We start from the raw sequence: 17,952 nt of genomic DNA, 5'->3' as shown, positions 1-17,952 counted from the left end.
GGGCCCACCCCCAGAGCTTCTGCTTCAGTAGGTCTGGCGTGGAGCCCAAGAATTTGCATTTCTAACAACTTCCCAGGTGATGCTGAGGTGGCTGCTGGTCCAAAGGACCACATTTTGGGAACCACTGCTCTAGAATAATGTTCTTTGCTTCTCACCTTTCCCTTGCTCCTCTCATGGGAAGAGGAGTGGTTTATCCTGTGCTTGGAAGAAGGAACCAGGAAGGTGGGGATGAACCCCATCTGGTCTCCTTTTGGATCTACCTGCAGGGTCGATGAGCTCTGGTCATTCCTGCCCTTGGAGTAGGGGCTGCTCCCCAGGGAGCAGGGCTGTGGTTGTTCAGTTCTGCAGGTACTTTTAATTCTGGGGTGAAGTACAAGGATGCTCATGGTGGACACCCATGAATTCTCAATCTAGAACTGTATCATAATAAAACTAGCGTTGTGACTTTTATGTAATTGTCTCCTGTATTTCTTCTCAGTTGGTTCTGGATTAAGGAAAATAATAAAAGACTATTAAAAAAATTTCCCCTAAAATCCCACTGGTGCTCAGTGCTCAAGAAATGGTAGTTGTGATGATGATTTCCTTGATGTTAGAAACCTGAATTCAGCCAGCATTGATGAAATCCTCAGGGATGATACTGTGGGGGATATGAAAGATGAATACACACCACCTATAAACTTGCAAATGTCCCTACAGTTCTCCAGTGAAAACAAGCATGTACTGAGCACCTATCTGCCAGGCCTAGTGTGAAGGGGCAGCAGACGTGGAACCTGCCTCCCAAGAGCTTCCACTCAGATGGGGGGAGCATCACGACCACCAGCACCTGTGACACAAGTGGACGGCATCACACCTGAGAGTGCTGAGGGGGTGTTGCAGCTGAAGGGACAGGGGAGGCTTTGGGATCCCCATTGCATAAGGTCGGGGCATGGCAGACAGGAAGCAGAGAAGTTGGAAAGAGCAAAGCAAGAGCAGGGGAGGTGAACTTGGAGCATAGAGTCCACACCTACCGGCTATGAGCTGGGACACGTGGCACCTCACTCCTCAGAAAGGGTTTTGGAGGTGCCTGTCTTGGACACCTGGATGATCTCCACAGAGGTGATGCCTTTGCCAGCCACGCGGTGTCTGGTGCGCAGCTTGTTCAGGGCGGTCTCCGCCATGCCGGCCCGCTCCTCGGCGTCATCCAGCTCATGTACCGTCTTCCTATAGCGAGCCAAGGTCTGGTTGGCCTGCTCCTCCTGTGACAAAGGCATAGTGGAAAATGGGGCATAAGCCTGGCTTGTTCTGGCTAAACGTGCATTGTTTTCAGTTCTACATGGACATCTTAAAGAGTCCAGTCGTTCTGTAAGGCTTATTAGGAAACACAGCAGTCCTGGGTCGGGGCATCCTCCAGATCACCACGGACACCCACCTTCAACACTTTTAGCTGATTGTTTTTGGCTTTGACATCCATATTTCTAAATAAAATGTGCTCTGTTGTGGCTTCTATAATGTGTGGTTTTAGGCATTAGCTATTGGTACCCCACCATGGGAGATGTGGATTTGGTGCTTTCTTGAGCCCCTGTCACACATTTCCCACCTCCTCATCTTCCCAAGAGAGTAATAGTGTCATTTTGGTTAGAACCGTATTTCCTGTAAGCCTGGCCTTTATTGAGCATTTTGGGAACAGTGTTAGGTGCATGGGTGGATGATGGAGTCAACGTGGTGGTCCCAGAGCTGGCGGCAAATGACAGCAGAGTCAAATATCTACATCCTGGGTGGGGGATGATGGTGGCGGCAGGTGGGCGTGTGGTCTAGGGTTGAGACTTGAAGCTGCCATTTGCTAACCATGTGACTTTGACTGAAATAACATAAGTACCCTACTCTGGGCTGCTTCCTCACCTGTGAAATAGATTAAGAGTATCAGCCTTCCTGCCTTGTGTCAAGGGGATCAAAAAAGGGAAGGTACTGGTGTTTAACCTTCTGACCAGGAGGGAGAGGCCACAAGGGGCAGTGGAAGCAGGACGGAGGCACCCGAGACCTTCCCTGGCTTTAGATCCCTCCGAAGTAGGTGTTTCAGTTAGCACGGGTGTTCTCGGGATATTTTCATTTTTTACACGTTCTTATCTCCAGTGTGTCATGTCTAGTCCACTCCCCATGAGATAGCGAGGATGAAGTGCTGTGGACAAGAAGCCATCTTTTGGCCAAGACTTGAGTCCTTTCCTGTGGTTCATTCTAACCAAGGCTGGAAACCTGGGCTGGGAAGGGGGGAGAATTGGGGCCACGTGGCGGGCACCCACCGCCTCCTCGATCTGCCGCTTGTAGACCTTCAGCTTGTTCTGCAGCTTCTCCACCAGCTCCTGCATGCGCTGGTTGGTCTTGTGGTCCTCCTCCGTCTGGAAGACCAGCTCTTTGAGGCGCCGCTCATTCTTCCGCAGCGTCTTGACCGTTTCCACATGCTGTTTCTGCTCCCCGTCCAGCTCCGTCTCCAGTTCTTTGATCTGGGGGAGGAGGAGAGGAATGCGGCTGGGGGAACGCAGGTTTTTGAACTTCAGAGCTCAGTGGCCTTGGGCAGGGGTGTTGCGGTGTCCACTTCCTGCCCAGAGGTGAGCCCTGCCCAGGAGGGTTGGGTGGGCTCAGCCTTTCACCAGCAGGTGGTCAGATGCCTTGAGCCTCAAGTTTCCTCCTCTGGAAAATGGGGGAGGCAGGGGTGGGACAAGGTGACCGACCCCCTGGGCCCTTCCAGCTCTGACATTCCATGAGGTGAAGACGGAGGCTCGTTTTAAGTAAGTAATAAGAGAGGAATAATGTTGGAAACAGAGACTGGGAACAGAGACAGAGGAAGAATGTGGGGAACCACTCTGCTTGGGGGCTAAGGACACTCTGTGGGGAAGGTGACAGGGAGAGGAGGAGGAGAGGAGACCGTTGTAGAAATAGATTAGAGGCCCAGCTCCTCATCAGATGCTTGGCACTTTTGGGGGGAAAAGACCCCCTTCCCATCTCCTTTTTCCCTCTGGTTCAGTGCTGCCCTCACCCTGGCTTCCAGCTTCATGATTGTGCGTTTCCCTCCCTTGAGAGCCAGCTGCTCAGCCTCCTCCATCTTGGCCTGCAAGTCCTTGATGGTGACCTCGTAGTTCTTCTTGATTTTCTCCAGGTGCATGCAGTGGTCCTGCTCTTGCCGGAGTTCCTCGGCCATGCGGGCAGCCTGGGGTGGGGGGGGGAGGGTGGAAGCACTGGAGCTGGAGCTGGGCTCCCATCCAGGCTCCTAGTGCCTTTGAGAGACGAGGGACCTTGTCTCCCAGCCTCTGGGACACCAAGCGGTGGACAAGAGGACCCTGGCTGACATGCTGCTGGGGTGTGGTAGAGGGGGTGCCCCATGCTCCCACATCCCTCCCAGTGACGGGAGGAGGCAGGCGCCTGTGCTCAGACCCAGGCCACCCAATCCCATGGACCCGCCAGCCGGCGCTCTCCAGCCAGACTCTGCTGTCTCCTCCATGAGGGGCACAGCACAGAGAGCGGGAAAAACACAGGTCTGAGTAGAAAGTCCAAGGTCTGCACCCAGCCCCAGTCATTTAACCCACTTGTTCTTGTGTAAAATATTCATGGCGGGCTTACAGCGTGCCGGGTACCAGTCTATGATCTCAGAACACAGCACCAAATAAGACCAACAATGTTCCTGAGCTCCTGGCCTTTCAGTCAAGCCTAAGGAGCTTGACGATAAAATCTGTATTTCCTCATCTTTAAAGTGGGGCACGTAGCATCCACCACTGAGCACCCAAAGGGATACTAGGGTGAAAACACTTGAAGGCCTCCCTTGCTGACCTCCAGCCCTGAACCCCTGGGCACGGCACCCGTCTTCCTTTCACTAACCCTCCCCTTAAGGCTGGTTCAAGGCTCCTCTCCTTGCCAAAATACCTGCCCAGATGAGCCCACTTCAATGGCTCCTTTGGTCTGTGTCCCCAGGCCTCATGCTCTAATCTCTTGGCTTTTCAGAAACCAAAGGAGGCAGCCTTCCCTGCCTAGCGTGGTCTGCTCGCCGGCAGGGGGCCTGGCTGGGGTGGGGGTAGGGTGCCCAGGCCCCGCCCAGCTGCAGCAGGCCGTGCATGCACTTACGTCTGTCATGGCTTTCTTGGCCCTCTCGTCGACCGAGCGGAACTCACTGATGAGCTCCTCATGCTCGTTGGAGATGCGCTGGACATCAGACTCCAGCTTACGCTTGACCACGAGGAGGCTTTGGTTCTGGAGGAGGAAACGAAGACATTGCCATGAGCCCAGAGTCTGCACAGCCCTTCCTGTGTCCAGGAAGAGCCACCCTCTCCCAGACCCCCAACAAGAAATGGCCCTGGGCCCCCTGCTTGGGGTGAAGGTCTCTATCCTGCATTCTTCTCTGAGTTTTAGATTAGAATTTGCATCGCACGGAGCCTGGGAAGAACATCATTTAGGCCTGGGGTGGGTGGTATCTCTAGTACAATCCTGAACTTGGAGCTGGGAAGACCAGGTTCAAGCCCTAGTGCTTCTGCCTATGTGTCTCCTTTTTACCCCTGGGATTGGTCTTTTTATCTCTAAAGTGGGGTTGTAATCCCTATATGTCCCATGTACATTTTTTTCTTTCGGTGAATTCGCATGAGATGGTGAGTGAGGATGAAGCCGTGCTGGTAAAGGACTGCATTGTGAGCGGCAGGAAGCACCTGCATCACCGCTGGGGTCCCTGGTGTTGACCATGGGTGAGCCACTCAACTCTCGGCCACAGTTTTTCATTTGTACCACGAATGTCGGACTTTGGAATATTCTAGATCCCTTCCAGTTCTGAAGTTCTATCTTCAGTACACTGGGCGGGGTGGGGGGATGGGGGGTGGTAACGTTGTCCTTAAAATTGGCTAAATCATCAGAATTTCATGAGGAGTTTCTAAAAGTTAAATTCCCGTGGGTCCCACTACAGACTCACTGGATCAGAATCTCCAGGGGGGAGTCGTGGGAGTCTGTCTTGAAAAGCTCTGCACTGAAAAATGGTTAAGATGGTACGTTTTATGTTATGGGTTTTTTTGTTTTCTAACCACAACAGAAAGAAAGCTCTGCAGGTGCATTCTGAGGATCTACCGAGTGGGCCTTTGAGGGGAGCCCATGAGGTTTGGGCGCCGCCCTGGCCTCACCCCAGCGCCCCGAGTGGGAGTCCATATGGCCGGTAGCTGCCCCCACCTGGACGTTGAGCTCGTTGTGCCGCTCGGTGACCTCCACCACCTCCTGCTCCAGCAGCTTGCGGGAGCGCTCGCTGCCCTCCAGGGCCGAGCGCACCTCGTCCATCTCCGTCTGCAGCAGGCTCAGGCGCCGTTCCTGCAGGTTGTACTGTTCCCGCAGCTCCTCGTGCTGCCGGGCATCTTCGTCCATCTGGATCTGCAGGTCCTGGCGGACGAGAGACCCTGGCCTGAGCCCTTCTCCCATGGCCAGGGGTTGCCCAGGCCTGAGGGTGCTATGACCTTCCTGGACCAGGCTCAGCGGGGAGCTGGGGTGAAGGTGGGGAGGTGCAGGCCACAGGGGAAGAGAGTGCAAAGTGCAGCCCTGCCCTGGGGAGTTCAGGGTCTGGTTGATGCAGGGCCCAGGTGTCTGGAGGATCTGTCCAGCCTGATCAGCATGAGGTCAAGGATTTCCTGATGACGAGGACCTGGTGTTTCCAGCAGGGTCTTCTCAAGGAGGCCTTCCTCAGTGACCTTTGACAATTACACCCTGCCCTGGCTAATTCCCGTCTCCCTTCTCCTGTCTTTCTTGTTCTTTCTCCATAGCACTTCTCACAATTTTTTTTTTTTTTGCTGTATGCGGGCCTCTCACTGTTGTGGCCTCTCCCATTGCGGAGCACAGGCTCTGGACGCGCAGGCTTAGCGGCCATGGCTCACGGGCCTATCTGCCCCGCGGCACGTGGGATCTTCCCGGACCGGGGCACGAACCTGTGTCCCCTGCATCGGCAGGCGGACTCTCAACCACTGCGCCACCAGGGAAGCCCTCTCACCATTTTTAATACTACAGTTTTATTTATTTGTTGCTTATTATTTGTCTGCAGGGAAGTTTGTTTGTTTTATCCATTCTTGTACCCTTAGCACCTAATACAGTGCCTGGCCAGGGCGAGGCTCCAGTAAACACATGTTGAATGCGTGGGTCCAGCTATGCATGTGCTACAGACCAGGCTGATGACAGCAAGTGATAAAGCCGGCCTTCAACTCTATTTAAGATGAGTGGTCGGTATATGGGTGTTTGTTATGTTCTTTATTTTTCTGTGTCTGTAATCATTTCTAATAAGTCAAAAATGATTTTAAAAAGCAAGACAGGCCCAAATTCCTGATTCCCTCCTTCCCTCTTTCCCGTGGATCTTGGTAGTTGGGGTCTCTCATTTATACAGTCCCCAAGTCTCCTGCTCCTTAGACTGCCAGCCACCCCACGTTCTCGCTCTCATGCCTTTATCCTGGCTGGACAGGCATGTCATTAGCTCCCAGTGAGCCTGCAGGCTCGGGGATGGCTGGCTTTGTGATTAGTTCTTCCTGCTTCCAGATTGCTACCTTGATTTGCTGTTGCAGCCTTTTCAGCGTCTTCACAAGTTCGCTGTTGTTCTTGTTGGCGTGGTCCAGCTGGATTTCCATCTCATTCAGGTCTGTCTCCATCTTCTTCTTGAGCCGAAGTGCCTCTGCCCGGCCCTTGGCCTCCGCCTCCAGGCTGGCCTGCAAGGATTCGATGGCCCTCTGGTGGTTCTTCCTGCAAGTCCAAGCAGAGAAGGCCTTGGCGTACTGGGCCCACTGTTCAGCATGTGCTAAACCTCTCTAGATAAGAAATCTCAGCAATAATGTGGATACGGCCACTGTGCTGTGAGATTAAACTGTATCTCCTCTTAAAGTCTTTAAGTGGGGGAGCATCATGCTTTGGGAAAAGGAATGGAAGGTCGATGTTTACCATGTGTCTTTGTGAACTCAATTCATTTAATATGCAAAACAGCCTGGCAAGGAAACTGAGGCTCCAACATGATGAAAAACACGCCAAAGATCACCCTTTAGTCCACAATGGAGTCAATTCAAGGCCAGATGCTAAGGTCTCCACTGTTTGTTTTCATTATAAAATGTGAGCTTTGGCTATACAGGTCAGAATCTCTCTTTTCAAAGCAACAGTTAAGTGACCAAAGAAAAAACAGATAAATTGGACTTCATCAAAATTTAAGACTTTTGTGCTTCAAAGGATATTATCAATAAAGTGAAAAGACAACCCACAGAATGGGAGAAAGTATTTGCAAATCATATATCTGATAAGAGTCTAGTATCCAGAATAAATAAAGAACTCTTAAAATCAACAATAAAAAGATAAATAGCCCAGTTTTTGGGAAAGAACTTGAATGGGCATTTCTCCAAATCAGACATATAGGTGGTCAATAAGCACATAAAAGATGCTCAGCATCATTAGCCATCATGGAAATGCAATTCAAGTCCACCAGGATGGCTATAATCAAATGGGTACTCTAAGTACTTCATATAAATGGAATCATACAGTATTTGTCTTCTTGTGACTGGCTTATTTCACTTAGCATAATGTCCTCAAGTTTCATTCATGTTATAGCATGTGTCAGAATCTCCTTCCTTTTTAAGGCTGAATAATATTCCACTGTATGGATGGACCACATTTTGTGTATCCATTCATCACTGGGCATTTTGGTTGCTTCCCCATTTTTGCTATTATGAATAATGCTGCAGTGAACTTGGGTGCACAGATATCTCTTTGAGACCCTGATTTTAATTCTTCTGGGTATATACTCAGAAGTGGAATTGCTGGATCATATGGTAATTCTATTTTTAAAAATTTGAGGAATCTCCATACTGTTTTCCACAGCAGCTGTACCATTATATTACATTCCCACCAACAGTGTACAAGGGTTCCAGTTTCTCCACATCCTTGCCAACACTTGTTATTTTCTGTTTTTTGGATAGTAGCTATCCTAATGGAAGAGAGGTGGTATCTTGTAGTTTTGATTTGTATTTCCCTAATGACTAACGATACTGAGCATCTTTCCATGTACTTGTTGGCCATTTGTATATCTTCTTTGGAGAAATGTCTATTTGAGTCCTTTACCCATTTTTTAAAAAAAAAATATTTTATTGAAGTACAGTTGATTTACAGTGTTGTGTTAATTCTGCTGTACAGGAAGGTGATTCAGTAATACATATATATACATTCTTTTTCATGTTCTTTTCCATTATGGTTTATTACAGGATATTGACTATAGTTCCCTGTGCTATACAGTAGGACCTTGTTTATCCATTCTGTATGTTTGCATCTGCTAATATCAAACTCTCAATCCATCTCTCCCCCACCTCCCCTCCCCCTTAGCAACCACAAGTCTGTTATCTATGTCTCTGAGTCTATTTCTGTTTTGTAAATAAGTTCATTTGTATATTTCAGATTCCACATGTAAGTGATATCATGTGGTATTTATCTTTCTCCTTCTGATTTACTTCACTACCCATTTTTGAATTGGGTTATTAGCTCATGGGGTTTTGTGATGAATCACTAAAGTACTATATTTCTAAGTGCACACCAGAGAGTGCCATATTAGTATGAGGTACCATCATTATTACCATTTCACAGATGAGGAAACAGGTTCAGAGAGGCTCACCTAAATTGCCCAAGCTCACACATGACTGGTATGTGGCAGAGACCCAGGTTTCTGGACTCTGCTCCATCATGCTACCTAGACTCAGTCTCCTGTCCCGTCAGCCTCATACCTCGTAGCTTCAAATTCCTCTTCTTTCTCGTGGATTCTCCGGTCAATATCAGCTTTCACCTGAGCCAGTTCCAGCTGAATTCGAATCACCTTGCTCCCTTCAACCTGCCAGGAATGTAAACATCAGTCTTCCTGGCCCAGCAGGTGTGTGGTCCCTGGCCAAAGTCCAGCCCCCAATGTGATGACCACATGGTTACCTCCAGGGAAGACTCAGCTTCCTCCAGGGCCACCTGGAGTTCTTCCTTCTCAATCTCCAATTTTTTCTTCATTTTCTGCAGCTCATGTATACTCCGTCCTCCCTCACCCAGCTGATCAATCAGTTCCTTTATCTCCTCTGAGAAAGGAATATTCTTGTTAACAAGAAGAATATTTTGTTAACAAGAAACATGAGGACTATCGGCTTCCCGGGGTAATGGCATGTGACACAATTATTCCTCTATCTTTTCTCACCTGCACCAGGAGCTGATAGGGGGTGGTAGGCAGGGACCCTCAGCAGCACCTGATCATAACCCCCCCCTCCTCTTTTCCTTCCTCTCCTAGTCCAGTCAACCTATATCTGGTTCAGCTCTTCCTCCCCAATCTTTAACTTGTATTTACTTTATGCCCAAGTCCTTCAGTACTTACACTTCTGAAATTAAGAAAGCAGAGGCCTCAAACAGTTGACTCTCAAGATTATCTCCTGTAAGCAGAGAGCTCCTCTGGGAGTGACTCATAGGACCTTGGGCAGCTTTGGGGACAATCAAGGACCATCTTTTTCTACCCTCCATTGCAGTGATGCTACATCAACCCCCCCGCCCCCGCCAGGACTCAAATACAACCCTGGGGAGGAAGCAGGGTGGGGCAGCCCAGATTGAGGAAACCCTGCATTGGCTGAGTTTTCATTTCTGCTGCTCAGCAGAACAGGGACCCCAAAACAGTTCTTCAAAAACGGAAAAAAGTGACATCTCTTGAACACTGAGTTTGTGTTTAGGAAAACCACAGAAACAAAGAATACTAATTTCATGTGGCAAGATTAGATAACCAACACTTTTCAAGCAATATCCAACAGAATGAAATTCCAGCCTGAGACTCCTATATGTAAGAAACACATATGCATACACATATTATTTACATACGGTAGATGGAAGGGCTCAATATCTAAAATCTCCTGAGCCCTTATTTGACTAGCTACTCTACCGAGCGAAGACTTAAGACATTTTTATCTTATTTCATTATCGCAACAGCCTTACACGGAAGGCAGTATTATTTCCCCATTTTACAGATGAGGCACAGAAGAAGTAGGTAACTCACCTGCCTGAAGTTATACTGCTGAATGCCCACATGCTTTGCCCAAGTGCTTGCCAGCCAGTCAGCAAACACTGATTGTGCACCTACTATGCGCTGGGTGCTCAGACTCATGACAGGAGAGGGGGGGGTCCGGCTGTGTCCTCGTCCCTGCAGGCCCGTCCACCTGCCCCCAGACTCACCCTGCAGGGTCTTGTTCTCCTTCTTCACCGACTCCAGGTGCTCCAGGCACTCCTCGTAGACGGTCTTGATCTTGAAGCTCTCGGTCATGTACATGCGGCACTCCTTCTGGGAGGTGTCCACCTCCACCTGCAGCTCCTCGCACTTCTGCTGCCACTCAGCCAGCATCTTGTCAAAGACCCGCTGCTTCTTGTCCAGGGCTGCGGCCGCGGCATTGGCCTGGGGTAAGGAGGGGATGGTGTCAGGGGTCTGCCTTTCCTGTGCCTTTCCCCTCCTTCTGCCCCCTCCTTCCTTCCCTCTACCTCTCCAGTAACTCTGGTGACCCCAGACTTCTTCGAATGGGGATAGAATTCAACATTTGTGGCACAAGCACAGAATAGGGAGTCCAGAAATAATTATGTTTCGGTTCCAAAACATCTACTACTAGACATGTGACCTTGGGCCGCCCACCTTATCTTCCCAGGTGAGGGTTTCCTCAGGTGTAAAAGGAGGGATCTGGGCCACAACAGCCTTCCCAGATTTATGACGTTCACCTAACTCCCCATAACGTATTTCTCTATGACATACTAATATATATCATTGCCCAACCCAGAGATGGGTGGGTATTATTTTTCTTGTGCATCAAAGCTCATTATTCTTAGATATCATTCTCACAGTCCTTCCATCTTTTTCATAACTCCCCGCAACTGTGTATTTGCTGCTGCACAATATTAGACGTTGTTAATTTCTTCTTCTTTTTTTTTTTCTGCTTAACTTCTTAATTTGGAGGGAGCAAAAACCTTGGGGTTTTAGGACTTTTCCCCCCCAAAGCCTCTCACATGGCTATGACCTTATCTGGACCAAGACTGGGTTGGTGTGTGCCAGTGGAAATCTTATTTAATTTTGCTAAAGACTGGCGAATCAGTCTGAACTAGGGATGCAAACGGGAATATTTAGCCACACAAAGTGTGTGGAACATGGTTTGCAGAAGAGGAAGGGGAACAGGGGCAATAGGTTCCTGGACTTCCCGGGACTGAGTTTATCCTTGTCACGGACCTATTTAAATAGTGGCTGGTTGAGTTAAGATCTCAGAGTCATGAGCGTGTTGACACATGTTCAAGCAGTGAACAGTGGGCCTGACTGCAAACCCTGTTCTCCACCCTCTTGGGCCACCTGTTCCTTCTTGCTAACCCAACATGTGACAGTCTCATCCAGCTTCCCGTGGGCTGTTGGACCCAGCAAATGGTCAGCCTTGGAGCATTTGGCCCTCTGACCTTCTCCAAGTCGATGGTGAGGTCCTCAACTTCTGCCTGGAGTCTCTGTTTGTTTTTCTCGAGGGAGGCGGCTCGGGCCTGGGCGGCTTCAGCCGTCTCTTCTGCCTCCTGGAGCCTGGCGGCCAGTTTTCTCCTGTGGATGAGAGCAAGAGAGGCCATCAAGGAAACATAGGCACCCACGCGCAGGGGAGCCCAGCATGGCGCTGAGCTCTGGTGTCACAATGGAAAAGATGCAGATAAAAACAGGGGTGTTTGGCACAGAGCAACCAGTGTCCAGTCATCCATTCCACAAATATTCATTGTTTCTACTCAGTGCCAAGTCCTATTCTAGGCATTAGGGAAACCTCAGTGAATAAAACAGACTAAGATCCCTGCCCTCAAAACTTCTGTTCTAGGGGCTTCCCTGGTGGCACAGTGGTTAAGAATCCGCCTGCCAACTCAGGGGACATGGGTTCGAGCCCTGGTCTAGGAAGATCCCACATGCCGTGGAGCAACTAAGTCCATGTGCTGCTACTACTGAGCCTGTGCTCGTCAACAAGAGAAGCCACTGCAATGAAGACTGAACCCAGCCTAAAATAAATAAACCCAGCCTAAAATAAATAAACAATTAATTATATAAAAAAAAACTTCTGTTCTAGAGGGGGGACAGAAAACACAACAAAGTGACATAAGCACTATGGGAAAATAAAGCAGGGAGGGGACACATGTGCAAAGGCCAGGACCCTGTGGGTGTCTGGGGAAGAGGTTCCAGGCAGAGAGAGGGGAGGGTTTGAAATTGAGGTTTAGCTCGGAGTGAGAGCCTGGGGTGGGACCAGGCAGCCCCCGTAACTCTCAATAGAAAATATTAGAAAAGGGCTGGAGGGCAGGAGGTGGAGCTGCAGGAAGGCAGGTGTAGGCTCAGCGAATAAAGAGTGCCAGATAAAGATTGATGTCAGCTGGAAGGCACTGCGCTTATGCTGTCACCACAAATTCCAGTGGATGGAAGGCACCAGTGGCAGGCTGGGGTTCCCTCCCTGCCTGGCACCAGGGGCTCACACGCAGGCCTTCCCTGGGTGCCCTGGCCCACGGGCACCCACGCCAGCCTCTTGTGCAAGAGGGCAGCTCTGAGCCACGTTCATGTGTCCACTCTTGTTTCCTCAGGCCCGTCAAGCAGAGCGTTTGTGTCTCTAGTTTGTGAAGGAAGAAAGCTCAAAGGACTTGAGGGCATTCGCCACAGAGCTGGGGAACTGGCCGAGGGGGGACCTCTGCCACGGAGTGTGGCCCGTGTCCTCTCAGCATCACCGAGGGGCCTCACCCCAGTCCCACCAGGCCCATGGAAGCTTTCTGAGCACTTCAGAGGCAGAGAAGCCCTGCCTGGAGGCAGATCCCGCCCCCCCACCATCCTGACTTCCCTGCAGGGAGCCTGAGCATTTCTGGGCAGAAGATGTAGGTAAGAGAGCCCTTGAAGAGGGAAGCTGAAAGCAGTGGGGCATGCAGTGCGTGACCTGGTGAGGGCACGAAGTGGGCTCCCTGTCCTGACACTCGTTCCCCCCTTTAAGAGGAGCCCCTGAACTGCCCTCTCCTGGGTGTGGCCCTGGCGTCAGCTGTGGCTGTGGTGCTCAGACCCCCACCTTGCACCCACCCGCCAACCCGCTGGCCTCCCCGGCCCTTCTGGCGCAGGGTGACGCTCACTTGGTCTCCTCCAGCTCCTCGGTCCTCTGGATGGCGTCCGTCTCATACTTGGTCCTCCAGGTGGTCACCTCAGTGTTGAGTTTGGACACAAGGCGCTGCAGCTCCGACTTGCCTCCCTGCTCCTCCTCCAGCTGCTCCTTCAGCAGGTCCAGGTCGTGCTTGGTGTTGGCAAGACTCACCACGGCCGTGCTGCGGGACTGCGGTGACCAGACCAGCCTGTCAGGGCCCCCCAGCCTCTGTGGCACCCAGGGCCATCACTTAGAGATACACGACGTTGGATCAACAGTACAGCGGGGTAAAGGCAGGGCGGGGGGCGGTCGGGGAGACACAGGAGTCTACAACCCAAACCACCAGGGTTTAACTTTCCTTGATTTCTTCCAATTACTATCCACAAGGATACGTAATTCCGTTAATTTCATTTAGTTGCACATATAGTGTACTCTGGTTTTGTTGTTAACTCTTTTACTTGCAGTGGAATCAAATATTTTTCATGTTCCTTCTACATCTTCATAACATATGACTTTCTTCAAGGAGGCAGCTCTGTCACCCCCTACCTCACCCCCAAACCAACCTTGGACTCTTCGTCCAGCTGCCTCTTGTAATCGTCCACCTGTGACGTCAGGGACGTCTTTATCCTCAGGATCTGATTAAGCCGGCTCTGGGATTCTTCATATTCCCGGCTCAGTTCACTGTTTTCAGCTGGGCGAGAAGGGAACGGGAGAAGCGTTGGGTGAAGAACTAGCTCCCCTGCCAGATCCTAAGCCTTGCTCCCAAAGTGCCCATCAGTATAGTGGCTTGGCCAGCTGAGCTGGAATGGGGAGCAGGGCGACCACCACATCAGCTGCCCAAATCTAGTGGGCCCAGGAGGGGAGCAAGTGCTCAAGGGTCGCCACCATCCAGGTGATTTGCATGGGATAAGCGGCTTCAGATAGCGAAGCCCCTGGCAGGAGATACAGCAAAGAAGTTTGGAGAAAACAGTCGGGCGGAGAGTGTTTACTTTGAAAAAAAATGCATTTGTCACGGTCCCAGAACCTACACTCCTGTCATTTGTAGACTGCTCTCCGGAGCCAGAGGCCAGGAGAAGGTGCATGAGCCAGAGAACCAGCAAGAGTTCTGCCCTGTATCTTTGGTTTTGTGACCATGGGCAAGTCACTTCACCTCACTGAGTTTCACTCTTCTTATCCATCAAATGGGGATATTGATTTTAAAAAGTATTCAGAATGTGGAAAGTAAGGCCAAAGGAGGTTCTCTGGTGTCAAACGAGAGTGTTGTCTAACTGGTGCGCCTCAGGAGCGTTAACTTCTCGAAGGAAATGCACCTTTGCTTGACTTAACTGTTGACCCCTCTTTAGAGCCCGGACTCTGCGAAGTCAGACGTTAACTTGCATATTGATGAGTTGCAAATTATTTTTGACCTAGAGATGCAGAGAATTTCTTCTGGTAGAAAAAACCCCAAATCAAACCTAGAGGTTGCAGTATTATTGCCGCATAGGACATGAACCGGTTTTGCATCTAACTCAGCAGAGTTACTGAAACATTCCTTTCCCGACTGGCTGTGTAAATCTCGGCCCCCTCAGGTGCTTTTCAAAGGCAGTTCTCCCATTTTTCTGGTTCCCTCATTAGTGACACGTGTTCGCTTTACGTTAGTAGGCAGGTCATGTTTGAAAATGTTTGAAAATTGTGTTTTGTCGGTATTGCTGCTCCTCCTGCTGACCTCACGGGGTGGCTGAGAGAACTGATAGGAAAACGTTTTGGACAGTGTTCCCTGTTTTACACTGTAAAGATGTTACTTGGAGCACTCAGTGGGAGGAAGAAAATCTTCTCGTCTAGTCACAGGGGATGTGGGATGTGGATTTTCCAAGGTCAAGGAAGCTCTGGGAGGGCACCCAGGTACTCTTTCAGTTTCCTTGAGGATCCCCACTCCTTTCCATGCACTGTTCCTTAGGAAGCTGTGGGGAGGGGAGAGCTCACCTTGGAGGCGGGTCCTGATGGCGTTGATTTCCGCCTGGTTCCGCTCCAGCTCAGCCACCTTGGCATTGGCCTCTGATAAGTTATCTTCCAGCTTTCGAACGTGGGCCTCGGCATTCATCTGCTCAGGGAGAACGAACCCAGTGGGGAAATGGGGAGGACCAGGCCAGGCCCGCCTTGCTTCCCAGCTGCGCTGCCCTAGTGCAGCCTCCCAGGCCACCTACCTCATCCTTCTAGAACATCCCTGTCTCAGAAACCTCCAGCGGCTCACCATTTTCTATCAACGTAAGCCCAGAGCCTTTGGGTTGGCACACAGCCCCTCACTTCCGGGCCCCTGCTGACCTCACTCGATAGGAAAATGCCGGGAGCCAGTTAATTTAAGGAAAAACACCAGCATTAGAGCAGGCGTCTGCAGATAAAACAGGAACTACGAAGATGCCTCGTGAGTGTCTGAAGTTTGGAGACACTAGTTGGCTGGGACCTGGACCCCCAAAGCATCATCCCTGCTCACCTTTGGAGCACCACCCGCCACTTCCCTTGTGTCACAAGAAGACTCTTCCTGTGGCAGGGGCTGGATAAATGCATGTTGACTGGCTTAATTTTACTTTAATCGTACTTAATTTTCTTTCTTGCCACATATCACTTTTTCATTGTGGCGATGATTGTTTCTCCTACTAAGTCTCCAACTCCTGGAGGATATAGTCATACTAATGTCATGATGATCCTAATAGCTCACATGTATTGAGCTTTTCTTACGTGCCAGGAACTGTCGTAGCCCTAACAACAGCACTATGAGGTGGGGATTATCATTATTCCCCATTTTACAGATGGGGAAACCGAGGCACGGTTAGGTTGTGCACCTTGGCCGAGGTTATACACACAGCCAGTGGGGTCTGTGACGGGTCCATCTTGGTTCCCTTCACAGCATCTAGAATGGACCTCGGGCCTGTCGGGGGACTCGGGGGATATTATTCGTGAAGGCTCTGCGGGGTGTCCCCCCTCACCTTGGACTTCTGTATGGTCTCCACGCTGGCGTTGAGGTCGTCGATCTCGGCCTTCATGACCTGCTTGTCCTTCTCCAGCTTGGACTTGACCCTCTGCAGGTTCTCCACGTGCTCGGTCAGCTCGGCCATGGAGTCTGTGTGCTTCTTGCGCAGTGTGGAGGCCGCTGCCTCGCTCTGCAGGGCCGCCTCCTCCAGCTCCCGCCGCAGCTTCAGCAGCTCGGCCTCCCGCTTGCGGTTCTGCTCGATCTGGGGTGGAGCAGAAGAAGGGCTTGCGGGCTGGCCGGTGCTGGCCTCCCTGGGGCATTCAGTCCAAATCCCACCTGCATCCACTGAACCGAGGAGCCCCAGAAGAAAGTGGACTGAACCAGCCCCCTCTTGCCTATCCTTTATCATTGATTGGTTTCTCCTCAAGGGAGCCCCAGGAATTCGGCAGGAACTAACTGGTCCTTATCCCCCTGCTCATCGTCCAGCATTTGTTTCTCCATGCAGGCAGGCAGGCAGGAATTGGGGTTCCTGGACACCCCGAGGATGGTACCTGAGCAGATGTGGCTCCCCCAGCCTCTTCCAGCCTGTCACTGAGGTCTTCGAGGTCTCGGGACAGGTCACTGCGTTGTTTCTCCACCTGGGGGGAGATGGGATGACACTGACCTTGGCCGTCCAAGAACCCCTGTTTCTCTGGTAAGGATTGTGATCACCACGTGGCGTCTGTGAGGCCAGGGGCCTGTGCTTGGGGAGCTCTGCACTCTGCCCGTCACCCCCCCACACTCAGCAGAGGATGCTGTCTGTCCTCTTCCCTGCACTGGGGGGGCCTTAGTGCCCATCCTGCCACCCAGCCCAGCTGGGCTGAAGCTGGAGTTAGGTGTGTTACGATCCATCTCCCTACAGGATCCCTGCCCTCAAGCCTTCCTCCACTCCTGGCTCTTCCTTTCACACCTTTGTACCTGTGCACATAAGTGCTATTTGGTTCCCTTTGCCTAGAAACTCCTCCCCGCCTCAGCCTGTTGAATGCAGTCTTCCAGTCCCCAGGCTAACACTGCCCACTCTCCTTGGACCGCACAACAAAGAGCATCTGTGCCTCTTACGTTGTCATTAATGGGCACGTGTAGCACAGTGCCTGGCACACAGTAGGTGCTCAAGAAACAACAAGTCTTTTCCAACCGGAACCCCATCCTCCTCCCTACTGGTTTCTCAACAGGAGTTTCTGCTCGTTGTTGGATTGTGGCTTCACTGGGTCCTTTGCCTCAGGAAAGGAGGGAGGAAGCGTAGACGCATCTCACTTACCTTGGCTCTCATTGCCCTCTCAGCCTCCAGCTCTTCCTCCAGCTCCTCGATTCGGGCCTAGCAGGCAAAAAGGCAGACAGAGCGGGGCATTTCTCTCTCCTGGGTGAAGTTAGAGACCCACCCACTGGCCTTTTAGAATGAAAATGATGGAAGGCAGCTAAGTGTATGGGGGACGCTGTCAAAAGCAGAGGGAAGCGGGCCACAGAGAGTGTGTGCAATGGTCCTGAGGCAGGAGGGAGGCTGGGGTGTGTGAGACCCCGCAAGGGGCCAGAGGGGCTGAACGGAATGGTGGGTGACAAGCCAGGGAGGGAGCAGGGGCTATTGTGGAGGGCCCTGTGGCCACTGTGGGGACTTGGAATTTATCCCAGCATGAGGTGGACATCAGTCAGTCTCTGAGGACTCTGTGGCAGCAGCAGATCAGCTGATGTGAGCAAAGGTGCAGGCCAGTGCATTTCAAAAGAGGATCTGGGTCTCCTCCATCCCGCACAGACAGACCTGGTGTTCCTTTAGTTTCCGCTGCAGCGTGGAATTCAGAGACTGCTCATCCTCATATTTAGAGTTGACAGAATTGATTTCCATATCTCTCC

At 51.1% G+C, this 17,952-nt stretch overlaps 1 protein-coding gene across 2 annotated transcripts in view; it reads right to left on the bottom strand.

The window, feature by feature from the left end:
- Positions 1–720: 720 nt before the first annotated feature.
- Positions 721–17,952, bottom strand: part of MYH16 (myosin heavy chain 16) — a 53,294-nt gene continuing 36,062 nt past the window's right edge. For both annotated transcript variants that reach the window (XM_024745399.1, XM_024745400.1), the window contains exons 26-42: positions 17,861–17,951; positions 17,366–17,422; positions 16,620–16,706; positions 16,085–16,330; positions 15,084–15,201; positions 13,685–13,812; positions 13,114–13,310; positions 11,443–11,575; positions 10,192–10,408; positions 8,923–9,059; positions 8,727–8,830; positions 6,522–6,714; positions 5,173–5,376; positions 4,090–4,215; positions 3,011–3,181; positions 2,277–2,477; positions 721–1,235 (exon numbers count right to left, since the gene is read on the bottom strand). In XM_024745399.1, the coding sequence (XP_024601167.1) occupies positions 1,035–1,235; positions 2,277–2,477; positions 3,011–3,181; positions 4,090–4,215; positions 5,173–5,376; positions 6,522–6,714; positions 8,727–8,830; positions 8,923–9,059; positions 10,192–10,408; positions 11,443–11,575; positions 13,114–13,310; positions 13,685–13,812; positions 15,084–15,201; positions 16,085–16,330; positions 16,620–16,706; positions 17,366–17,422; positions 17,861–17,951 (2,611 nt within the window). In that variant the 3' untranslated portion in view covers positions 721–1,034. The remainder of the gene's footprint in view (positions 1,236–2,276; positions 2,478–3,010; positions 3,182–4,089; positions 4,216–5,172; positions 5,377–6,521; positions 6,715–8,726; positions 8,831–8,922; positions 9,060–10,191; positions 10,409–11,442; positions 11,576–13,113; positions 13,311–13,684; positions 13,813–15,083; positions 15,202–16,084; positions 16,331–16,619; positions 16,707–17,365; positions 17,423–17,860; position 17,952) is intronic.

This window comes from Neophocaena asiaeorientalis, unplaced genomic scaffold (assembly GCF_003031525.2).
Source record: "Neophocaena asiaeorientalis asiaeorientalis breed wild unplaced genomic scaffold, Neophocaena_asiaeorientalis_V1.1 scaffold461, whole genome shotgun sequence".
Lineage (NCBI taxonomy): Eukaryota > Metazoa > Chordata > Mammalia > Artiodactyla > Phocoenidae > Neophocaena > Neophocaena asiaeorientalis.
This window is presented reverse-complemented; position numbering and strand designations above follow the sequence as displayed.